General features: G+C 38.5%; 1 protein-coding gene across 1 annotated transcript in view; it reads right to left on the reverse strand.

The window, feature by feature from the left end:
* Positions 1-591: 591 nt before the first annotated feature.
* fbp (fructose-1,6-bisphosphatase) overlaps positions 592-22,718 on the reverse strand; it is a 101,429-nt gene continuing 79,302 nt past the window's right edge. Inside the window, exons 5-6 of the mRNA XM_090371838.1 lie at positions 18,227-18,343; positions 592-937 (exon numbers count right to left, since the gene is read on the reverse strand). Coding sequence (XP_090227964.1) covers positions 752-937; positions 18,227-18,343 — 303 coding nt within the window. The 3' untranslated portion in view covers positions 592-751. The remainder of the gene's footprint in view (positions 938-18,226; positions 18,344-22,718) is intronic.

The following is a 22,718-nucleotide window of genomic DNA, read 5'->3' on the forward strand; positions in this document are numbered from 1 at the left end:
TGTAAAACTTACTGTTTCCCAATCACTAAAAAATACAATAAAAGGAACTGAAAATGTGATGAGGATAATCTTTTTCAACCACTCAAGCATCCTGTCCATGTAGTGCCAAAGTATTCCACTTTCATTGGGCCACACAGTTCTGATGTACATAATGATGCAATGTTTCAGATGAAACTGTACAGAAAAAGAAGCAAACATTTGTCTTCGTTGCACTAATGCATGCTCTTTCTTGTATAACTTCTGGCTTGATTTCAATGTTTGGAACAGTTCCACTTATAACACTAATCCCCTGGCATATGTTGGCATGGTATGGGTAGTTATGAATAAAAACCATTCAGGAATGGATACAAACGAAATACTTATTTGAATGACACTGTACACTATGCAGTTAGTAGGATGGTAGGATCTGTGACATTTAAAATTTGTACATGTCAGAGATCTTGAACTCTGAAATCAATTTATAATTAATGATAGTGTTTTACAGGATTGCTTTTATCAGCTTTGTCAATACTGGTAAAAACAATTGCAGGAAGAGGTCACTCCCTAAGAAAACTTTAAAAAACTGTTAAAAGTTATACAATTTTGCAATAATTTCTGAGGCAAAGTAATTTTTTCCTTTAATCATAACTAATTATAATAAACAAGTTAAATTACATTGTCTCAGGGAAACATTAGATTGTTCTGTCACTTTGTGCAATATTCTTCAATACAAGAAAACAAATGTTATGTTTTTTACATTTCTGACCAACTGCTACATATATTTCTGATACAAATCAATTATCTCTTTTACATCTTCAGATGAACCCAAAAAGATTGGTGCTCTCTCATGAATATCTTCTGGCTGGATTTCAAGGATGGGAATAGTTCCACTAGTAGCTATACCCCCAGCTTTTTCAATTATGTAAGCCATGGGATTGCATTCATAAAGTAAACGTAGCTGAAATAATATAAGGTTTTAATTACTAAAGCATATTAGGTTTCAAAACATGGCAAAAATAATAAATGACAAGAGATATAAAAAGCCCTTGCAATATGTGTTTAGTCTGTGTACTTATCTGATAAACAAATACTTTACTTTTTCAAATAGATATGTAATATTTTTATTAGCGCAATATGAATACAAATCGTTGGGGGGGGGGATAATACTATAATTTTTGGCAAAATGTGTCAAGTAAAAACTTTCTGCATAGTTTCCTTAAATTGCATTTAGGTCATGTACTTTCTATTCATCAACAGAGGGAAATCTGAATGAACAGCCCCCCCCCCCAGTGGCTATGTTGAAAAAATTGATCACTAATACAATTTCTAAATTTTGAGAAAGTTTCATTGTATTGATGGTGTAGACTGCCAGATCATGTGATGTGTCGAGAAAGGAGAAAGTCTGGTTTCTCAAAAGTACAATTTTGGAAGTCGTCATTTTTTTTTTTTTTTTTTTTTTTTGAATGATTACTTTTAGACAGTGTAATGTTTGATTGGATTTCTTAAATTGACTGTTTTCTTTTCACATCCTGGCCCCAGGTACCAAGAAATTTTGTGATCAAGTGTCTTTGCCAGTTGCAAAGACACTTCCAGTTCTCTTGAAAAAATAAAATTGTTTTCTTGTTTTCAGCATTACACTAACACTCAATTAGGTAATCTTCTGTAAAGAAAGCACTTTACCAGATCAGGAGGAAAAGTAACCTTTCTTTCTTCTGTTAGTTATTTCCTTTTCATTACTAACCAATTACCACTTGGTCACAAAGGTGGCAATGCTCCTGCTCCACGTGGGGTGGGGGGGGGGCAGTAACCTGGAGGGAAAGCTCTCCCTTACAGGGCAAAATGGACCAAACAGTTCAAACACCCTGAAATCCACTGGATGCATAGAAGAAACCCTTACAGGGCAAAGACAATCAGGGCCTGATTTTGTTGTAGCTAAACGTCAAAAGACTGACAGACAGAATCCAAACTCCAACCTACCTTAATTATCTACTCAACCCAAGAACAACTGATTGGCAAATTCTCGCCATTTTTAGTGCAGAAATGCCTAGAAAGCATAATAGGTACCCCCCAAGACAGTGCGTCGTGTGAGACTGGGAGATGTACTGGTTGAAGCTGCCACTGCTCGAAGTCTGAGCAACTACTAAAACCAAAAATGGCTGGTGGAACTTCAGTTACCGTTTCACCGTGTTTCCCTGAACACGTAAAGCGGTGTCATCACTGAATGGACCTCATCAACATGTTAGATGAAGAGTTAAAACAAGAACTGCAAGGTCAAGGATCAATGTCAGATGAATTATGACAAAGAAAAACAGCAGACTAGTTCCTACTCAGATCATGATACTCACTCTTGACAACCGCAGACCACTACCAGTGATCAAAGCAGGTTATTTTGACTGCTGTGTTAAAGCCTACATTCCAAACCCCTAACACTGCTACAAGTACCAGAAATTTGGGCACTCACAGACAGTCTGCAGAGGAGCAGCTGCCTGTGCCACAGGTGGATCCACTGTGCACATTAATAATGATTTCACAGCTAAAACACCCAGCTGTCTTAATTGCAGAAAAGCACATACTGCATTTTCCAGCAAGTGTCCCCTTTGGAAACATGAAAAACAGATACAGCAATATAAAATTGCACACAATGTCAACTATCCAAGAAGCCAAAAAAATATTACCAGTCCTGAATACTAATTAAACCAACCTATGCTCAAATAACCAAAAGACAAATATCAATTGCAACCCAAATGGTGGTAACCATACCACCATGCAAATCGCTATCTCACTGGGCAAGGTCAGTATTGGCAACTGTACCAATAAAGCAAACTAACAAAGTAAAGCTATGAATATGCCGATTACTGTACAACCAGATGCCACTCCATAGCAAAACACTACAGTAGCCACTTCTTTTGATGTAAACCAAACAGATGCCGTGTACAGGTGGTGCCTCGCAATTCGACAGTCAGATTTCGCGGGCTGGCGCAAATGCTACATGTAGTTGCATGCAGACTGCATAATTTGATATTGCACAATAGAATTCTTTGCTGGACTACGTAGCTGCATTTAACGTTACTAAATAGTGACAGTTGCTTTGAGGGTGGCTAACGTAGATCCTACAATCGTTCAGCTACGTTAGCTGCCCTCAAAGATAGCTACAGGTATGCCGCCAGTTCTTCCTCAGTTATGAGACAACATTATCTCGTTAATAATCGTAGTCTGAGTTCATGTTTGCTCGAGTTGTTTGTGCTAATTTATAATTCTGCATTTCTCATAAAGTAAAAAATTGTGCTTTGGCAGTTATTTATTTTTTGAGTGAAATTTGATAATGGGTCCAAAGAGAAGTGAACAGCGGAATAATTCAGGAAAGAAACACACTTGGTTGAGCATAGAAAAGAAGAAAGAAATTATAGATAACATGCAGAAAGGTAGGACAATTACAGATGTAGCTCAAGAGTATGGCATCCCTAGGTCAACAAAGAGACAAGATTATAGGTGCTAGGGTGTTCGCTGGAGCAATGAAAATTTCTGACAGAAACAGATCTTTAATCAATGAAGAAATGGAAAAGCTGCTTCTTACCTGGATTAGAGAAAGACAGATGAAAGGAGATCCTGTAACTCAGGCAATGATCTGTGAGAAGGCTAGGTTAATTTTGAAGAATTGCAGAAGAAAATTCCAGGACGTATCTCAGGTCAAACTGATGAATTCAAGGCAAGTCATGGGTGGTTTCACAGATTCAAAGGTAGAACAGGTATCCATAGTGTTCTCAGACATGGCGAAGCAGCTAGTGCAGATAAAAAGGCTGCAGAAGAGTTTGTGAAAAAATCTGAAGATTTAATCATGAAGGAAGGCTACCTGCCGCAGCAAATTTTTAACGGGGATGAAACTGGGTTATTTTGGAAGCGCTTACCAAATCGAACATACATCACGCTCCCAGGACATAAGCCTATGAATGATAGGCTTACCTTGTTATTGGCAGAAAATGCAAGCGGAGACTTTAAAATAAAGCCACTTCTCGTTTACCACTCTAAAAATCCTCGGTGCTTTGGGAAGAAAATCATCAAGTCTAAACTGCCAGTGATGTGGAGATCCAATGCAAAAGCCTGGGTAGACCAGAAAGTCTTCAAAGATTGGATTTTTGAGGAGTTTGCCCCGAGTGTAAAAAAATTCCTCATTGACAACAATTTACCTTTGAAAGCACTACTGATTCTTGACAATGCTAGTGCCTACCCCCAAGACTTGGCAAACATTCTTGAAATTGACTTTGATTTCATCAAAGTCCAGTTTTTGCCTGTTTTAAAAAACTTTACACCAAGGCTTTGTTTTCACAGCTTTTCGACGTGACTCATTCTTCTGATAAGACACTGAAGGAGTTCTGGAAGACTGAGTTCAATATTCTTCACGCCATTTCCTTTATTAAAACTGCCTGGGAGGGAGTGACACAGAAGACCCTTCGTGCATCATGGAAGGAACTCGTTCCTTCTTTTTTTCGGGATGACAACAGTGCAGTCCAAGCCACTGAAGAATCAGAAGCAACTGCAGCCATGCAAGAAATCATTTCGACGGCGGAGAACATCGACATAGGAGAAGTTGATGAGGCTGATGTGGAAGAGCTTGTGGAGGATCATGATGATGAACCAACCGTGGAAGAACTCAAAACACTCAGCGAACAGGAAGCAAAAGAGAGAGAAAAGGAAATTTCACGTGAAGAAGAAGAAGACAGGGAAAAAGGGCTGATGCTAACAGCTGCCATTAAAGAAATTTTATTCCACTGGTAGAAGGTGCAGTCTGCTTGTTTAAAATGGCATCCCAACACTGCTGTTGTAACTAGAATGACAGACTTGTTTAACAACACTACTATGCATCACTTCAAGGCTATCTTGAAAAAGAGGGAGAGACAGTCCACCCTTGATCAATTCCTCATCCCCATTCAAGCCAAGAGGAGAAGAGAAGGGGTAGAACAAGATAAATAAAACATCCTTCCAACATCTAAGGCTCAATAAAATGTATGTACTCATTATGTATTTTGTAATTTCGTTTGTTATATGGTAGATTATAGGTCAATAATATTGTGTATTTCTCTCCGACAACGAATTAATCAATTTGCCATAAACTTATATGGAAAATACTGACTCGCAATTCGACAAATTCGCAATTCGGCGACGGATTACAGTCAAATTGCGAGGCACCACTGTACTTAGAAAATAGCCCACACCAAGATGAGCAAGTACTAGGACTATTCACTGATGAGGAGATGGACATGGGAAAACCATACTTTCCGAAGAAGAGGAAAGGTGAAACAAACCAAGGGTTATACTAAACCCACATAATCCTTACATTTCTGCAGTGGAACTATAGAGGATATCATAGTAATTTAAATGACATCCAAGAGACCCAATCACTTTCTGCTTACAGGAAACCCCACATATAACTGTTCCCTTCCAGAACTGCATAATTCATTGGCAAGGTTGTGCTGCCCACAACTTGACAATCTGGCACATGGAGGTGTAGAGTTGATAATCAACACTCAGATACCCTCCAAACGAATTCCAATAAAAATAAACCTTGAAGCAGTTGCAGCATGAGTCAATGTTAACTTTTGACTTAACTATTGTCTCACTATACTTGCCCCCTAATCAAAATATAAGCTATGCCGACCTAGAAGAATTAGCGGTACAACTTTCTTAACAGTCGCCATCCACTATGGGGAAATCAAAACTTCGACAAATGTGGGCAAATTATCGAAAAATTACTTCAACAGCACAATCTGATTACTCTCAATAATGGTGCACACACTTATATGCTAAAGCCTACATTCCAAACCCCTAAACTGGTACTTGTAGCTAAACTGCTACAAGTACCAAAGGTTTGGGCACTCACAGATAGTCTGCAGAAGATCAGGATCTACTTCAGCTATTGATGTCTCTCTATGCTCAGCAGCTATATATCCTTTATTTGGATGGACTATTCATAGCAATATGCTGGGCTGTGACCATTACCCATTGATACATAAGCAATCCCCATTTTTCTAACCGAACTGCCAAATGGAACTTTTTCAAAGCAAAATGGGTTATATACAAGCAGCTAACAAACTGGAAGAAAAGCAGGTTCAACTAACATCCATATACTGGGCCGCAAAATATATATCCAACCAAATACTACAGGCAGCAGACCTAGCTACTTCAAAACAACCCAAAAAAATTTCAGCGTGCTCAAAATTGTGGTGGAATAATGAATGCAGCGCAGCCAAAAAAGAACAGGGCATGGGACATCTTCAGGAAGCTCCCAACAACAGCACAATCAACAGCAAAATTACTTCAACAGCACAATATGATTACTCTCAATAATGGTGCACACACTTATATGCTAAAGCCTACATTCCAAACCCCTAAACTGCTACAAGTACCAGAAGTTTGGGCACTCACAGGTAGTCTGTGAGTGCCCAAACTCAGATATGGTGGAATAAAGAATGCAGCACAGCTAAAAAAGAACAGGGCATGGAACATCTTCAGAAAGCTCCCAATAACTGCAAATCTGCTTTAAACTGGTTCGGGCAAAAGCAAAATGTATTAGGCAGACCAGAAAAAGGGAAGCATGGAGGCATTTCACCTCCACAATTAAAAGAACTACAAAAACACAAATGATATGGCGCCTCCGTAGCCAGGTGGACAAGAGCAACAGTGCATAGCACACGCTTCTTGATTAGACCGGGGTTCGAGCCCGTGACCACCAAATACGGAGGATGCGGAAAGGTCAGGGAATGACCACCACATATCCCAGGAGCAATATGGCCTTAGTTGCTAATGCTCCTAAAAACCAAAAAAAAACAAACAAATGATATGGGCCAAAATACCGTGTATGTACTCAAAACATCTACGCATCAACCACCCAATACTCACCATTAACGGTTGTGATGTAACAAAACCAGAGGAGATTGCGAAGACATTGGGCAAATCGTTGATGAAAATCTCAGCTACGACATCTTACCCACCTCATTTGAGGAAAAGCAGTTGTAGAATAGATGTGTGGAAATTTGCCTTTAGCCAGCAGGTGGTTGATAGTTGACAACTTAAATAAGTTCAAGGCAGAACTAGACAAGAATATGAAGCAAATGGATGGATGAAATGGGAAGGTTTTATTTTTATTATTATTTTTTTATTTGGCTGATGCTTGCTTATAAGCTTGCTTTCTTGCATCGTATGCCTTTACTAATGCTAAAGGTCCTACAAATCTACTACATTACCAACCTACTGCATTCATGAACTGTATGAGCAAGATCTTGAAAAAATAATTAATGCTAACCTGGTTTCTAGTTCAAAATAACCTCCTTAACCCAGTGACGCAGTTTCCGTGAAGGCAGATCCACTCTTGACCTACTGATCAGGGAAAAAATAAACATCCGCAATGCTTTTGTATGAAAAGAACACCATGTCGTGGCTCTCTTTGACATAGAAAAAGTCTTTGACACAGCTTGGAGATATGGTATAATGCAAAACCGTATGATCTAGGACTATGCAGACACCTGCCACAGTTTATCAGAAACTTCTTACATCATTGCTCATTTCAAGTTAGAGTCAATAACCAGTTATCTTCAAATTTTATCCAGGAAGAAGGGGTTCCACAAGGCTCAGTGCTAAGTGCCATCCTATTTAACATAATAATGAATTCAATAACACAGGGCCTACCACTGTTTGTGGTAGGCCCTCCATTATTCTATATCCCAATGACTTCAGTATCTCCTGGCATTCCCCTAATACGCAAATCATAGAAAGACAATTGCAAGGTACCATCAACAAAGTTGTTAAATGTTTGCAAAACAACAGTTTTCGCCTCACCCCAAAAGACTTGGGATACACTTCAAGACATTAGGAACCACTTACGTAAGGTAAGGGTTGCGTTCCGCGGAACTCTATGTAAGTTGAATTTTACGTAAGTTGGAATTTCCCTAAATGCTTATGCAGCACTCACAACTATGCGCAGAATTTGACTGAAGCAAAAAAGAAATGTTTGACAAATATGTAAATAGAATTATTTATTCAATTTTTTTTATCTCGTGCACAGGAAAAATTACAAAAAGAGTGAGGAGACATGTACAACCATCAGCAAGTTTTACCTTTCGAGCATTGTTGCCAGAATTAACTCTCCAGCTGATAAGCACGCCACTGCAAAAGTCGAGGGCTGTGAAGATTTAGAAGGGGTTTTTTTCAAAACATCACAAAATTTCTCTGCAGCTGTAGCATCGGCACTTCACTGCATACTTTAATCATGTTTTGGAATCCAGCGTGATGCTTGAACCTATTAAACCACCCGTTGCTTGCCACAAACTTGTCTTGTGGTTCGCCATACTTATTCTTAACATCTTTATAAATACTGCTTGCTTTTGCTTGAATGGCCATTGGACTCAGGGGACTTGCTTCTGAATCTGATTTTCCATCCATATTATTAATAGCTTTTCCATCTTCGATATAGCACCTGAACACTGTTTTGTGATCACTGTTGATCTTAGATGCATTGATCCTTTAACATGTTCTTTTATATGCACACTGTTCCTTAAAATAGTATTCGCTGTTGAAGAAGTGACACCTAATTCCGTGCAATAGATGACAAACTTTGTCCTGCTTCATACTTCTTAATCATTTTTGTTTCGTTTCCTAGCACTTGCACTTTCCATTGGTCCCTTTCCCTTCACCAAGTAATAGGAATGAAGAGAAGATTATGAAAATTTATTAATGATTTTTATGTGACAGAAGATTTTAGTGAGGGGGAACTCATTTCACCATAATACCGTAACGTCAAAACCCACCGAATTCCAGTTATCAGTATTATCGCAAATGCAATAAGATCAAGTTTACTACCTGTTTATGATAGATTGCGCAAACAGAAAGGCCCAATAAACCAGAAAGTGCAAAACTGTTTTTATTGTTTTATGGTAATGACCTCCAAAAATGTGTTTTAGAAAAATATCACAGGCGTTCAAAATTGATTCTTAGAATGGAACATATGATAACGATGAAAGCGTAGTGCAATTTCCATTATAAAAACGACCTTTTAGAGAGATAAATAGCTTATTTATATAGCGAAATTTTCAACTTCTGAGGTCTTTGAACGAATTACCAAAAAAAACAAAAAAAAACACACAATGTTAATTGGGTTCATGATACCTCCATCTATTCCTACGGGATGCAAAATATGTTTCCACAATTTTTTTAAGTTTGCACCAGCCAGCAAAAACTTACATAAAGTTGAATTTCCGTAAGCTAAGTATTACATAAGCTGGGAAGTGCATGTACTATCTGGCACAACACGAGGAGCCGACTGTTACACATAACTGCATTTGTACAGTCACATCTAGGCTATGACTCTGCCGTCTACAGCTCTGCTAGACTAAATGCTTTACTTTAGCTTGATTCCGTACACCACAGTTCTCTTGCACTAGGAGCATACTGTACATCGCGAGTTCAGAGCTTATATGCTGAAGAAAATGAAACTTTCTTGCATCTATGCGGACAAATGCTTTTGTTAAACTATGTAGCAAAACTCAAAGGGCAACCTTACTCGGAACGGACTCTATCCCAAATGTGGGAACCTTTACATAGCTTACCCACCTACTAGCCCATCAACAGTGATACGCTTTCACTAACTGGCAACTTGACTTTGGTAAGATACAGCCTACTGCCTCTCATACAGTCCCATGTTGGATATATTATATACCGCTGTGCGACTTTTCATTCAAAGCATGGGGAAAACATACATTATCCCATGTATCACAGCATATACTATGAATTCATGCTGCATTGGGAATCCAGCATGCACAGTACACATAAATCTATACGGACTTATCTAAAACTTGACACTTGTGTTGGTGCAGCAGCATTATTTCTCAACATTACCATAGCCAAGTAACTCCCTATTGAGTGTAGCACTATACTGCAGAACTCTTTTTGCTATCCACATAGCCTTAAATTTCACATTCTCAACAAACATATCGCAGTGTTATTTATACAGATTCCATTGGTGCTATCCAGCAGAATAAAAATCACAATAACCCCTTACTCATACAGATTTGGAATACCATGACCAAGTTAAATAAGAAAAAACAAATTATCTTTTGTTGGATCCCTGGTCACGGAATTGCTGGAAATGAACGTGCTGACTTGGCTGCCAAAACTGTTACAGATCCTAGAGATCAATCCTTTAGTGTACTGGTCTCAGACTACAAGTTAAGCATAAAGGAGCGATGTCCTGAACAAAGGCAACACATCTGGAAAGTCAAGTTGATAACAAGCTACTCCGTATAAGAAAGACCTCAAACCACGGAAATCCAGTATACATGAGAACAGATATGAAGAAGTCGTACTAGCCCGAGTAATAAAGGCCACACAAACCTAACACATCTTTATCTGCTTGCAGGCACTAATCTCCAACAATGCACAAACTGGAACACCCAGCTCACTGTCAAACATGTACGCACTGATTTCCCCAAATACAATAGTGACAGATAAGCTATGTTTACCTCGTTTTCCAAAACGAAAAATCTTGATTGGTTAATTTAGAATTAAACTTTAACTGAATGTCGACTAGCTGATATGTGTGTTCAGACTGGATTGGAAGAAAGAAGTGGGATTTCGGGTGCTAATTCATAACCAAAGCAATTGAAATCAAAAGGCATGCAGGAGAAACTGAAGTTTGCACGATAAGGAGTCAAGAATGGGATTTGCTGCTGGTTGAGCAGACAAATGCAAAAGTATATTTTTACAGGTCTGAGACCAATATTGATGACCTCCTAGCAGATATGCCACACATGGTCAAAATTTTTACTTATCTCAAACAGATAAAACTATACAACGTGTAACCTTGAACAACATTTATACAGGTGAAACTATGTATTTAAGATTACCATAGTTGGGCACATTATGGCCTTTTGCTCTTGTGCCTAAAAAGCCTATAAACAAACAATTTTCATATCTTGTTTTAATTTTGTAAATAGTCAGAAGTTGTATGATGTGAAATCAGGAAAATAAGTTGGGTGCAGCACCACAGGAATGTTTGTCAGTCAAAAATTGCTGGATGGCGATCATTCATGTTTCAAATTTCATAATTTTCAGTACATTTTAAAAACTAAGAAAAACAACTGGTTACTCATATCATTTTTCCAATGGTGCATGACAAGTTAAAATTGGTGTCTTATGTTCAAAATATATAGTTAGAACATCCACTCATAATCGTTTAGATATTGCTATAGGTAACTATCCAGCTGACCTTTGAATTTCCCCAAACTGTCAGCCTCACCACCCACATAGGTAACTTATTCCAGTAATTTATAATTTGCTGGCTAAAATAACACTTTCTGCAATCCACTCTAAACTTCACCCCCCATAACTTGAATTTATGGCCTCTAATTCTAGAATCATTTATAACCATGAAAATTTTATCCTTATTCATTTTACTTTTGTCACTCAGAGCCTTAAACATCTCATTGAAGTCTCCTCAAGGTGCCTAGTTTCCAAGCTGTGCAAACCACATATTCAATGTCATTCCTCATATATACGCCCTTTTGAGCAGAGCTCACCAAGCGAGTTACCCATCTTTTGACCCTTTCAAGAAGCTCGATGTCTTTTTTTAGGTGCGGCCTCCATACCTGAACACAGTATTCCAAGTGCGGTCTAACAATAGCTCTATATAATAGGATTATGACGTCCTTATCACTACTAGCAAATGTTTGATAAATTATCAATAGGACACCATGGGCCTTCCTTGCAACCTGTCTACAATGCTCAGAGAACTTCATGTCTGACCGTATCACAACTCCAATGTCCCTTTCTTCCACTACAGACTTTAGTTTAACTCCACCAAGTGTATAAGTTATTTTGGGATTACTGTTCCCCAGGTGTAAGGCCTTGCATTTTGCTGAATTAAAGCATAGCTGCCACTTCTCTGACCATCACTGAAGTCTATCTAGGTAAAACTGAAGAAGCTTTTTGGCGGTGATTATTAACTCTACCAATCTTTACATTAATTGGTAACTCTACCAATCTTTACATCATCTGAAAATTTAGACATCACGCCCTCTATCCCTTCGACGAGGTCATTTAAGAAAATCAAAAACAACAGTGGTCCCAATACTGATCCCTGGAGACCCCCCCCCTCTTCTTACATTCATCCAATCTGAGTAATAACCATTTATCACAACCCTCTGGTTCCTTTCCTGAAGCCATCCTGCTATCCATCTAAGGATTTTCCCTGTGATTCCAAACTGTTCCAACTTAGAAAGTAACTGCTCATGTGAAAAAGAAATTAAGAAAAATTTGGTAAGTATGAACCAGTGACAAAACGCAATCATGACTTAGCTATAAGGCTGAATGTAGCCATAGCTGATCTATATTCCAGCTGAATTTAACTTTGATAAATTTTTATTTATGAATGTTTTATAATTATTTTTATTCATAAAATTATTACTCTAAAATAAAAAAAAAAAGAAAAAAGTAGTACTTTAGTACCATGTATAGGTAGACAATCAGGAAGACAAAAGATACTTATAGACATAGAATGTAATTGGCAAATCCATAAGAAAGAAGGTTGGTCCAAAAATACAGAAATGGTAGGGAAAATCAACAGCAGAAAATCTTTATTGGTTAATTTAGAAATAAACTTTAACTGAATGTTGACTAGCTGATACATGTGTTCAGCCTGGATTGGAAAAAAGTGGGATTTTGGGTGCTAATTCGTAACCAAAGCAATGGAAATCAAAAGGCATGCAGGAGAAACTGAAATTAGCATGATAAGGAGTCAAGAATGGGATTTGCTGCTGGTTGAGCAGACAAGTGCAAAGGCATATTTTTACAGGTTTGAGGTTACCATATTTATCAGTCATGTGGACTTGAATCATGGTCATGTTCTTTCTATTCTTTCATTCTCTCTATCTTGTGAACTATTCTAACAATATATGGCTATCTCAGATTATAAACAGAAAGTCTGCTGATTTACTTATTATAATTAATTATTACATAGGCTCATTTGATTGGAAGTCAAATAAGCCTATGTAATAATTAATTGGAAGTAACTGGAAGAGACCATTTGGACAACAAAATGGTCCCTCATTTTTAATGTAAAGCAAGGAGGGTAACCTGGCATGCTGTTAATCAAAACAGTGATAAAGAGTATGGAGTTTTACAAGTGATCAGCATACAGGCAAAAACAGTTATAAAAATAGATTACAATAGATAAAAAGAGATTACAGTGATCCATTAAAACTGGTCACTATGTGAAAAGAAATTTATAGCCTCTTGAAGAATAAAACCATCAAAAAAGATATGAACAATATATAACAGCTGGCACGTGGTCATTGTCAAATAGTATCTGACTGAATGTATACAACTGAACAGTATATAGAAAAGAACTAAGGTGTATAAATTCAGTCAGATGGCTAAAAGCAGTAAAAGATAAAAGACATTCATTTCCGAAACATGGACAAGACTCAGATAAGATGTGATGGATACTTAAAATGCCACCGCAGCTCTTATACATGGGGTGGGGACCTCCCAGTGATGCTGATCCTACACATTAGCATTACTAAGTTCTAACACACACAGTTTAGCTTCCAGGTTAACACCATAGGATTCCAGCATGTTTGCCATATACATCCTGGTGGTTGAGAGACCCATTTCAATAACTACTTTGGCCTCTGCTTCAACCAGATGGGTGGTCCTAGGAAAGCTCACCGATCAGCTAGTAGCTTTGCCTGCAAGGGTCAAACATGTCATATCTTTACCATCATAGTCCAAGGGACAAGATTCAGGATGGTTGCAATAGATATAGTGCCTAGATAGCACTGGCATCCCCCCCCCTCTCCCCAAGTGCATTTATTCCTCTCCCCTTGTGGCGTGTATCCCTTTGAGTGGGTGGGGAGCCTGGACACTGAAATTAATTAAAACTATTATGAATCCTGTTATTTGAATTCTTCCTCTGTGATCCAAACATGGTCCCTACCAGAAAATTATGTCACTTAAAAAGAGAATGTCATATCAGTGAACAGACCCAGAACTGAAACTAGGTCCGACTCCTAGACACCTGATAATCCATTCCACCAATGAGAGGCCCATAGGAGAATGTAACCCTTCTTTATTCAAAAAGGTTGGCAGTATCTGTAACACAGCTGTGTTGTTTGACAAGATGGAACTCACATTAGCATTGGCATTAGTAGAGGCATTTGATGCAAGAAAGCAAGCTTATGCAGCATCAGCCAAAAAAAAAAAAAAAAAAAAAAAAATAGATAAATAAATAAATAAAAAATAACCACTTCTACTTCACCCCTCTGTTTGTTCAAAATACCTGTCCAGCTGAGCCTTAAACTTTTTCAGGCTATCAACCTCCACGACAAGGGATTGAAGTCTGTTCCACCAACCAACCACCCGCTGGCTAAAGGCAAATTTCCTCACATCTATCCTGCATCTGTCTTTCCTCAATTTGAATTTATGCCTTCTCAGGTGATTATTCTGAGCAAGAGGAAGAATCCCATCAGCATTGAGCATGCTCAAACCATTCAAGGCTTTATACACCTCTATCAGATCACCTCACTGGTGCCTAGTCCCCAGACACTGTAATTTGCAAAACTTAAGCCTTTCTTCGTAAGAGCACCCCTTTGTTCCATTCACTAATCTTGTTGCCCTTCTCTGTACTCGTTCCAGCATCTCTACATCCTTCTTGAAATGAGGCCTCCAGACCTTTATACAGTACTCTAGGTGTGGCCTGACCATTGCCTTATACAAGGGACTAATCACCTCCTTATCCCTGCTAGAAAAATTCCTATATATCATCGACAATACACCATGAGCTACTCTTGCAGCCCATCTGCACTGCTCAGAAAACTTCATGTCTGCCTGCACAACCACCCCCAGGTCCCTTTCATTCTCTACCACTGTCAGTGTAGTACCACAGAGTTCATACGTTGCTCTGGGGTTGCTGTTTCCCATATGTAGTACTTTACATTTGTCAATGTTAAACTTCATTTGCCACCTCTCAGCCCATCTGCTCAGCCTTTCCAGATCCTGTTGCAGTAGCATAGTGTCAGTAGTGTCCTTAACAACCCTGCCAACCTTCGTATCATATGCAAACTTGGACATTAAGCTTGATATACCATCATCAATATCATTTATAAATACAGAAAACAATAATGGACCCAATACTGAACCCTGAGGGACTCCACTAATAACATTAGTCCACAATGAGCAGTGTCCATTGATTACCACTCTCTGTCTTCTCCCCCTCAACCACCCCTTTATCCATAGCAGCAATTTGCCTCCAATGCCACACTGCTCCAATTTGTGCAGCAGTCTTCCATGTGCAACAGTATCAAAGGCCTTTCTAAGATCCAAGTATATAATATCAAAGTTATTCCCTGCATCCAGTTCTTTTGTGACTGCATCATAGTATCCAATCAAATTGGTCAAGTAAGACTTCCCCTTAACAAAACCATGCTGTGTCTGAGCTATAACTGAAGTCTTGTCTAGATGATCCTGCTAAATGATCTAGAAGGGAAGGGTTATTGCTTTCGAAAAATTCCCCAAACAAAAAAGCAGACACATTCCATTACAAACCTCCATTGAAGCTGTTGCAACATGTATTACTTTGACACTTGTTTCTATTTACCAACTGCCCAACCACCCCAATACCATTCATGAACTGGAAGATCTTATTCTGCAGCTGTCAACCCTTATCTATTTATTGAGTGACTTCAATGGACACCATCCATTGTGGGGTACTCCCTATGTAGATGGACAAGGAAAACTCATTGAAATGCTTGTTGACAGACAAAACCTAACTATACTAAATACTGGCTGATCAACTTACATCCAACTCTCTACAGGAACAACCTCTGCAATAGATCTCTCCATCTGCTCACTGTCCCTCTTTCTTAGTATCAAGCAAACAGATCGACGATTTACTTAACAGTGATCACTTTCTATTAATGTGTAAAATTCAAACATCACATTCCATAATCTCAGAAAACCACATAAAATGGAAATTTTCTAAAGCAGATTGGACAAAGTACACTTCGCATGTGCCCTTTGATAATCAGATCATTGAAACTGTCCTATCCACACAGTAACCGATCACATTACAAAACAAATACTGGCAGCTGCATCTACTGCAATTTCACAATCACAGTCAGCTATCCATAGAACCATAAATCATTGGTGGAACAAAGAATGCATGAGTACAAAACAAGAAAAAAACCAAGAGTGGAATCTGTTTTGGAAACATCTTGTCACATTAGGAAGAAAGCTAAAAGAGACTCTTGGATTCAAACTGCAAGCTCAATTAATAAAAATACTGATACAAGAATAATATGGAGAAGAATAAAACAGCTAAATGGCAAGTTCCCCCTATTATCTTCCACACTTCTCAACTGGAATGGGCGGGATTCACAATCTCCTCCAGAGATTGCGGATGCCCTAGGGCAGGGGTCGGCAACCTGCGGCTCTTTAAATATGTAACTGTGGCTTTTCAACTTTTAGCCCACAGAAAGCACAATTTGAAATGGAGTTAGAAGACTTAAAAATCAAAGGACATGTGCAGTACAAGACTAAAATGACTTAAAACTGAAATTGAGGATTTGGGGACGTAAAAGGCTGCCCTTGCAATTCTACACAAATGGAGGGCAATAGGATTTGAAAATGGAAGACTAAATTGAGTTCAATGTGTGGAGTAGCTTATCGGATATGTATATAAATTTGAAAATATTTGCATTTGGACTTCTCTCAGTTTTTGGTATGACGTATTTCTGCGGACAAATATTTTTGAACATTAACTATATTAAAAATAAATCAAGAAACAATGTGATTTATCTCAGCATGTTTAAAGAAGAAAATTATGGCATACTCGCCTGATGTTGAGAGACTCAAGAAGTTTAGCAGCAAAAGCCATATTAATTTGTACCTAATTTGATGTTTGTTACGTTTTTTCAGTATTAATAAATAATATTTCAAAATATATATATATTTTTTAAATAAAACACCTTCCCACTCTATTCCATTTCTTAAAAAAAACCTCCTCTAACCTCTTCCAGCTTGAGTGAAGGTGTGGCTCTTCAGATTCTCTCTTTTTTTAATTAGATCAAAAATGGCTCTTCATTCAAAAAAGGTTGCCGACCCCTGCCCTAGGGACTGTATTTTCACAGTTGTCTGCCTTGACAGCATATGATCCATCATTCCAGAAGATCAAAGTTTTAGCTGAAAAATGGACTTAAAAGATAGTTCACATCAAGATGACCAGAATCTAGATGAGGCTAGAATCTAGATGGCGAGGAGATGGGTACAAGGAAACCATACTTTCCAAAGGGGAAAGGTAAACTTTGAGCAACACAAACCTTCAGTCCCTTGAAAACAAATCAAGGGTTCCACAAAATCTAAGTAATGCTCACCTTCTTGCAGCAGAACTGTAGAGACCATTGCAGTAATTTTACTGACATCTGAGATCTCTCACAATATGATCCTTTCACCTTCTGCCTATGGGAAACAAATTAACTCCACATATAACTGTTTATCTCTGGAACTACATAGTTCATTGGTAAGGTCGTGTTCCACATAATCAAAACAATCTGGCATGTGCAGGGGTAGCATTGATAATCAACTCTTAGATAATCTCAACTCAAAACCTTTTGAATCACGAGCCAACCTTAACTTTGATTTAACTGTAGCCTTATTATACTTGCCCCCCAACCCAAATATACACTATGCCAAGTTAGAAGAATCAATAGAATAACTTCCTCAACCCCACTGCATCCTAGGAAACCTCAACTGTCACCATCCACTATAGGGAAGGTGACCTCTTAATAGTAAACCACAATACAGCAAACTTTCATTATACTGCTTTCCAATAAACCAGCCCCAAAAAGCAGTATAAGCTAACCCCACCTCCTCCAGTTTACAGGATTGGTCATGTGACCAGAAGAAAAAGAACAACAAGAGCAATGCTACAAGGAGATTTTAGTCTGTTATATAAGAAAAAAAATAAAAATTTCTTTTGTGTTCCCTCTCCCCACATAACTACCTGAAAAATAGCTGTGTTTGGAGATGTGCCAATTTTCATATATATTTGTTACTAATGAACTAACCCTTCTAATTGCTTGGCTGATATTTACTGAAGTTAAAATGGCATTATTTTCTATAAATTTCTATATTCAACCAATTTATAATGTGTTGTTAATTTCCATTTATATTTTTAACCATTAATTTAAGAATTTAGTAGCAATACCTTGCCCTTTGGAGCAGATTTTGTGGCAGGATACATAAATATTCCTCCATATTTGATAGTACGATGGACATCTGCTACCATTGATCCAACATAACGAGCACCATACGGTTTACCATTCTGAAATATCAAATTATTTTGTAATCAGAAATAATAGCATATTCATTAAACTTTCATATCACATTAATGAAAAGGCAAATCAACTATTTTATATTTAACACCTTTTTAAAATGTAATCTCCAGCATATTAAATATCACTGATTCTGATTATACTGAAGAATGTGATAACAAAATTGAAGTTTTAATTTTCAACAGATGAAAATGATGCTCTACCAGTGCATTCTTCTTGTAATGTATATAATTGTTATGACAAGAAATGACATTATGAGGTCAGCTATCCCACGTTTCTTGGAGGTGGGGACACATCTGGACACTGCCAAGCTTCATAAATTACTAGGGAATGGGAAATACATTGTGCAAAAAAGCACAGGTGGAATAGGGCCAGGATATGTCTGCCTGGAGCTAAAATAGATGAACCATTTGAGTAGCTATCATCTTTTAAGTGCACAAAACTGATGATATTAAGAGAATTGAGGATTTAATTAACAAGTACACAGTAGTGTTGAGAAAAAGTCGTGAGTTGCGAGTGAAGTGTCTGCAATCCTGCCCGGACCCGATAGGAGGAATTAAATGATAAAACCTTGTCAATCAGTGTGGTGCTGGACATACTGTGCAAGGCTCATGGGATACAATTTTTCACAGAATGGTCTGTGCTTGTTAATAAGAGAGACTGTTTTTACAGGGATGGGATACACTTAAATAGAAGGGTGCAAGAATATTTGCTGACGCTACTGAGGCAATATTAGGCGGGTTGGAAAACTGCTAGCTTGGGAAGATATACAGATTAATAGATTAACAGCAGCCACAAACAGAGGTGAAAGTGATTCATGCACTGCTTCTACTGGAACAAGCAGCAGCCTGGAAAGAAAGATGTCAAGGATTACAAGGCCTGCTGGAAGACCTCATGGAACACACAAACATATGGGCTGTGTTAGGGTTACTAAGAATAAAAACAGTTACAAGTATACTTACATGTACACTGATGCTAGAAGCACAGTAAATCAATTTGATGAATTTGAAGAGCTGATTAAATCATCAAATGCAGCACTGTGGAGATATCAGAGATGTAGTTTCACTCAGACATAACAGATGCAGAATATGAATATGGGGCCCCGGGTACCATGCGACTTCGAGGTCAAGCGTTCCTATTGCGACTTAAATAGCGATCTTTCTCAGAGATAAAAGTTCCTCTTAAGTTATATTGTTTTCTATCAGCAGTTCATTTATAAATCATTTCTACACTTGGAAGGTCTCAAGTAAGAACAGAGAAAGGAAATTCACCTTTGTTTTTTGTTATATAGGGTAGCCACTGAAAGACTGAAGGGTTTGAAAAAGTCATAACTTGTTCTTTTTTATTTTCTTTTTTTACAGGTTATAGAGCATCCCTTGGAGATTAAAATGTGGCCACTGAAAGACTGACCACCCTTTCAGAATCTTCTGAAGTGATATTCTGGCGATGCCTAGTTGAGCAGAGCGACGACGGGTAGAGGCAGATGGATCCTCAAGTACACTCTGCTGTACAGCTTCCACCGCTGCGTCAGTGCGCACAGTGCACTTAGGACCTCTTCCCGGAAGATCGCTGACTGATTCAGTTCTTTCAAACCGGGCGATTAGGTTCCGAATCATGTTATCGCTAGGAGGACTATAAAATGTTGCCGGTATTTTCTCTGAGTTTCAATAATTGATCTTTCACTGGAATAGAAAAACCCCACGAGTTTTACTCGTTGCTGGACATCATACGTAGCCATTTTAATCTCCAAGGGATGCTCTATAACCTGTAAAAAAAAAGAAAATAAAAAAGATTAAAAATGAACAAGTTATGACTTTTTCAAACGCTTCAGTCTTTCAGTGGCCACCCTGTATATATATAAAACATTCTTTACTAATGAACTAACCCTTCTAACCTCTTGGCCTCCTTGCGGCATTGCTCCTGCCTTCCCATGGCGGGGCCGGAAACCTTGGCAGAAAAGCCCTCTTTCCAAGGGCTAAAAGGAGCAAACATGGCAAATACAGACCATGTTGATGGAAAATGACAACCCAAAGAGACAAGACTGACTGGATGGAGCAATCCATTTTTGTATAGCACCTGAACTTCAAATTTCTAGTTTCTCCATCCCAGTCACAAATAATCAGATTTCTAGGATTAATCCTGGACAACAAGTTAAATTTCTTAGAACACATTAAAAAAGTATGTACTGCCTGTCTAAAAAAAGATAAACATACTGAGAGCACTATCTGCCCTAACATGGGGTGCAGATCACACCTCCATGCTTCGATTATACAGGGCATTAATCAGATCCATCTCAGTTATGGAGCTCCTATCTATATGCCAGAAAGAGTGCATTCACTGGCTTGATCCAGTTCAATACAGTTCACATAGGATTACACTTGGTGCTTGCAGAACATCGCCAGCACACAGCCTTTACACTGATGCTCACGAGCCCCCACTATCTTTACGTAGGAAATCACTATTGCTGAAGTACGCTGTCAAGATACAAAGTTGTGCCTCGCATCCCATTCAGTCATACCTTTTCAATCCACCATTAGAAAATCTGTACAGAAATAAACCTACCATAGTAAAATCAGCTGGTCTTCGCCTTCTTGAACTAAAGCAGGTTTGGAATGTTTCCATCCATTCCGTATAACAGGTAGCAACTTGTACTCAACCACCTTGGGTTCCAACTTCTATACCGACCTGTGACACTTACCTCTGTCAATGGGGAAAGAATATTTTGCAAGCATCAAATATCAGACAACTTCATGCAGTTTGTTTGAATGTTTGCTGATGCTATCGAGGCAGTGTTAGGTGGGTCGGAAAACTGCTAGATTGGGGGGATACAAGGACTAATAGTTTAACAGTAGCCACTTGCAGAGGTGAAAGTGATTCTTGCACTGCTTCTATTGGAATGAGCTGCAGCCTGGAAAATAAGATGCAGGATAGTTCAGAGACTGCTGGGAATCATTGGGGTACAAATAAACACATAGGTTGTGTTAGGGTAGCTAAGAAAAAGAACAGGTGCATGTATACTTGCGTGTAAACCAATGCTAGGAGATTAGTAAATAAATTTGATGAATTTGAGTTATTGCTCAAAACATCAAAGGCAGATATTGTGGGGATTTCAGAGACGTGGTGTCACACAGATATAAGGAATGCAGAACTGGAATTTGGGGAGTACAATGTCTACAGAAAGGATAGACAGGGTAGGAAGAGAGGAGGGGTTATGCTATTAGTTAAGAAATACATAAAATCCAAGGAAGTGAAGCCAGTCGACATTGCTGGACAGTGCAGAGTCGAGTCAGTTTGGTGTGACATAAGCATTGGGAGATCAAAATTGAGAGTAGGAGTGTGCTATAGACCTAATGACTCTGATGAGTATAATAAGAAACTGTACGGGGAAATAGAGTGGGCCAGTAAATCAGAGAGTCTTATAATGGGGGATATTAATTTCCCAGATATTGACTGGAATTTGGGGGCTGGTCACTCACACACTAGCAAGGCTTTATGGATTTATTGGATGATTGTTTTCTACATCAGCATGTTCGGGAGGCAACTAGAGGGAGTAATACTCTTGATTTGATTATCAGTAGTGATTCTTCATGCATTAAGAATCTGCAGGTAAATGAACCACTAGGTGGCAGTGATCGCAGTGTGCTGAAGTGGGATTTACTCAAAGAGGTAACTACCATTAGGGGTAAAGGGAAGGGTTATTGCTTTCGTAAAGGCGACTACAATGGACTGAGACAGTATTTAAATTCTATACAGTGAGACCAACTGATGATGTTACCAACAGCAAATTCAAAATGGGAAGCATTCAAAGAACTTATCTTGGAAGCTACTAGGCTTTACATACCAACTAAGAAATATTGTTCAAGGTTTAGGCCTCAGTGGATGTCAGATGAACTAATGAGACATATGGCAGAGAAGAAAAATGCATGGGATACATACAAATTAACACGTGACACAGAAGCCTATGATAGATACAAGTTGATCTGTAACCAAGTTACAAAGGAGGTTAGGCAGGCGAAGGCAGATTACGAGAAATCTTTGGCAAGGGATGCAAAGAAAAACAGCAAAGAGTTCTTTACTTATGTAAACTCTAGAAGGAAGGGGATGAATCAGATTGGTCCACTTGATATCGATGGGTCAACTGTTGATGATCCTGCTCAGGTAGCTAACAAACTGAATGAATATTTTGCATCGACATTCACACATGAGGAGTTATTCAGCGAGGGGAATGCCAGAGGCGTATTCAACTCTGGCAGTAAGCTAGAGAATCTTGTAATAACTGAGAGTAAAGTGGAGGAGAAATTGTTGAAGATAAATACAAGAAAGGAACCTGGGGTGGATGGGATCTATCCAGTTATATTAAAGGAG

Source organism: Mastigoproctus giganteus, chromosome 4 (assembly GCF_048544385.1).
Source record: "Mastigoproctus giganteus isolate SK-2022 chromosome 4, ASM4854438v1, whole genome shotgun sequence".
Classification (NCBI taxonomy): Eukaryota; Metazoa; Arthropoda; class Arachnida; order Uropygi; family Thelyphonidae; genus Mastigoproctus; species Mastigoproctus giganteus.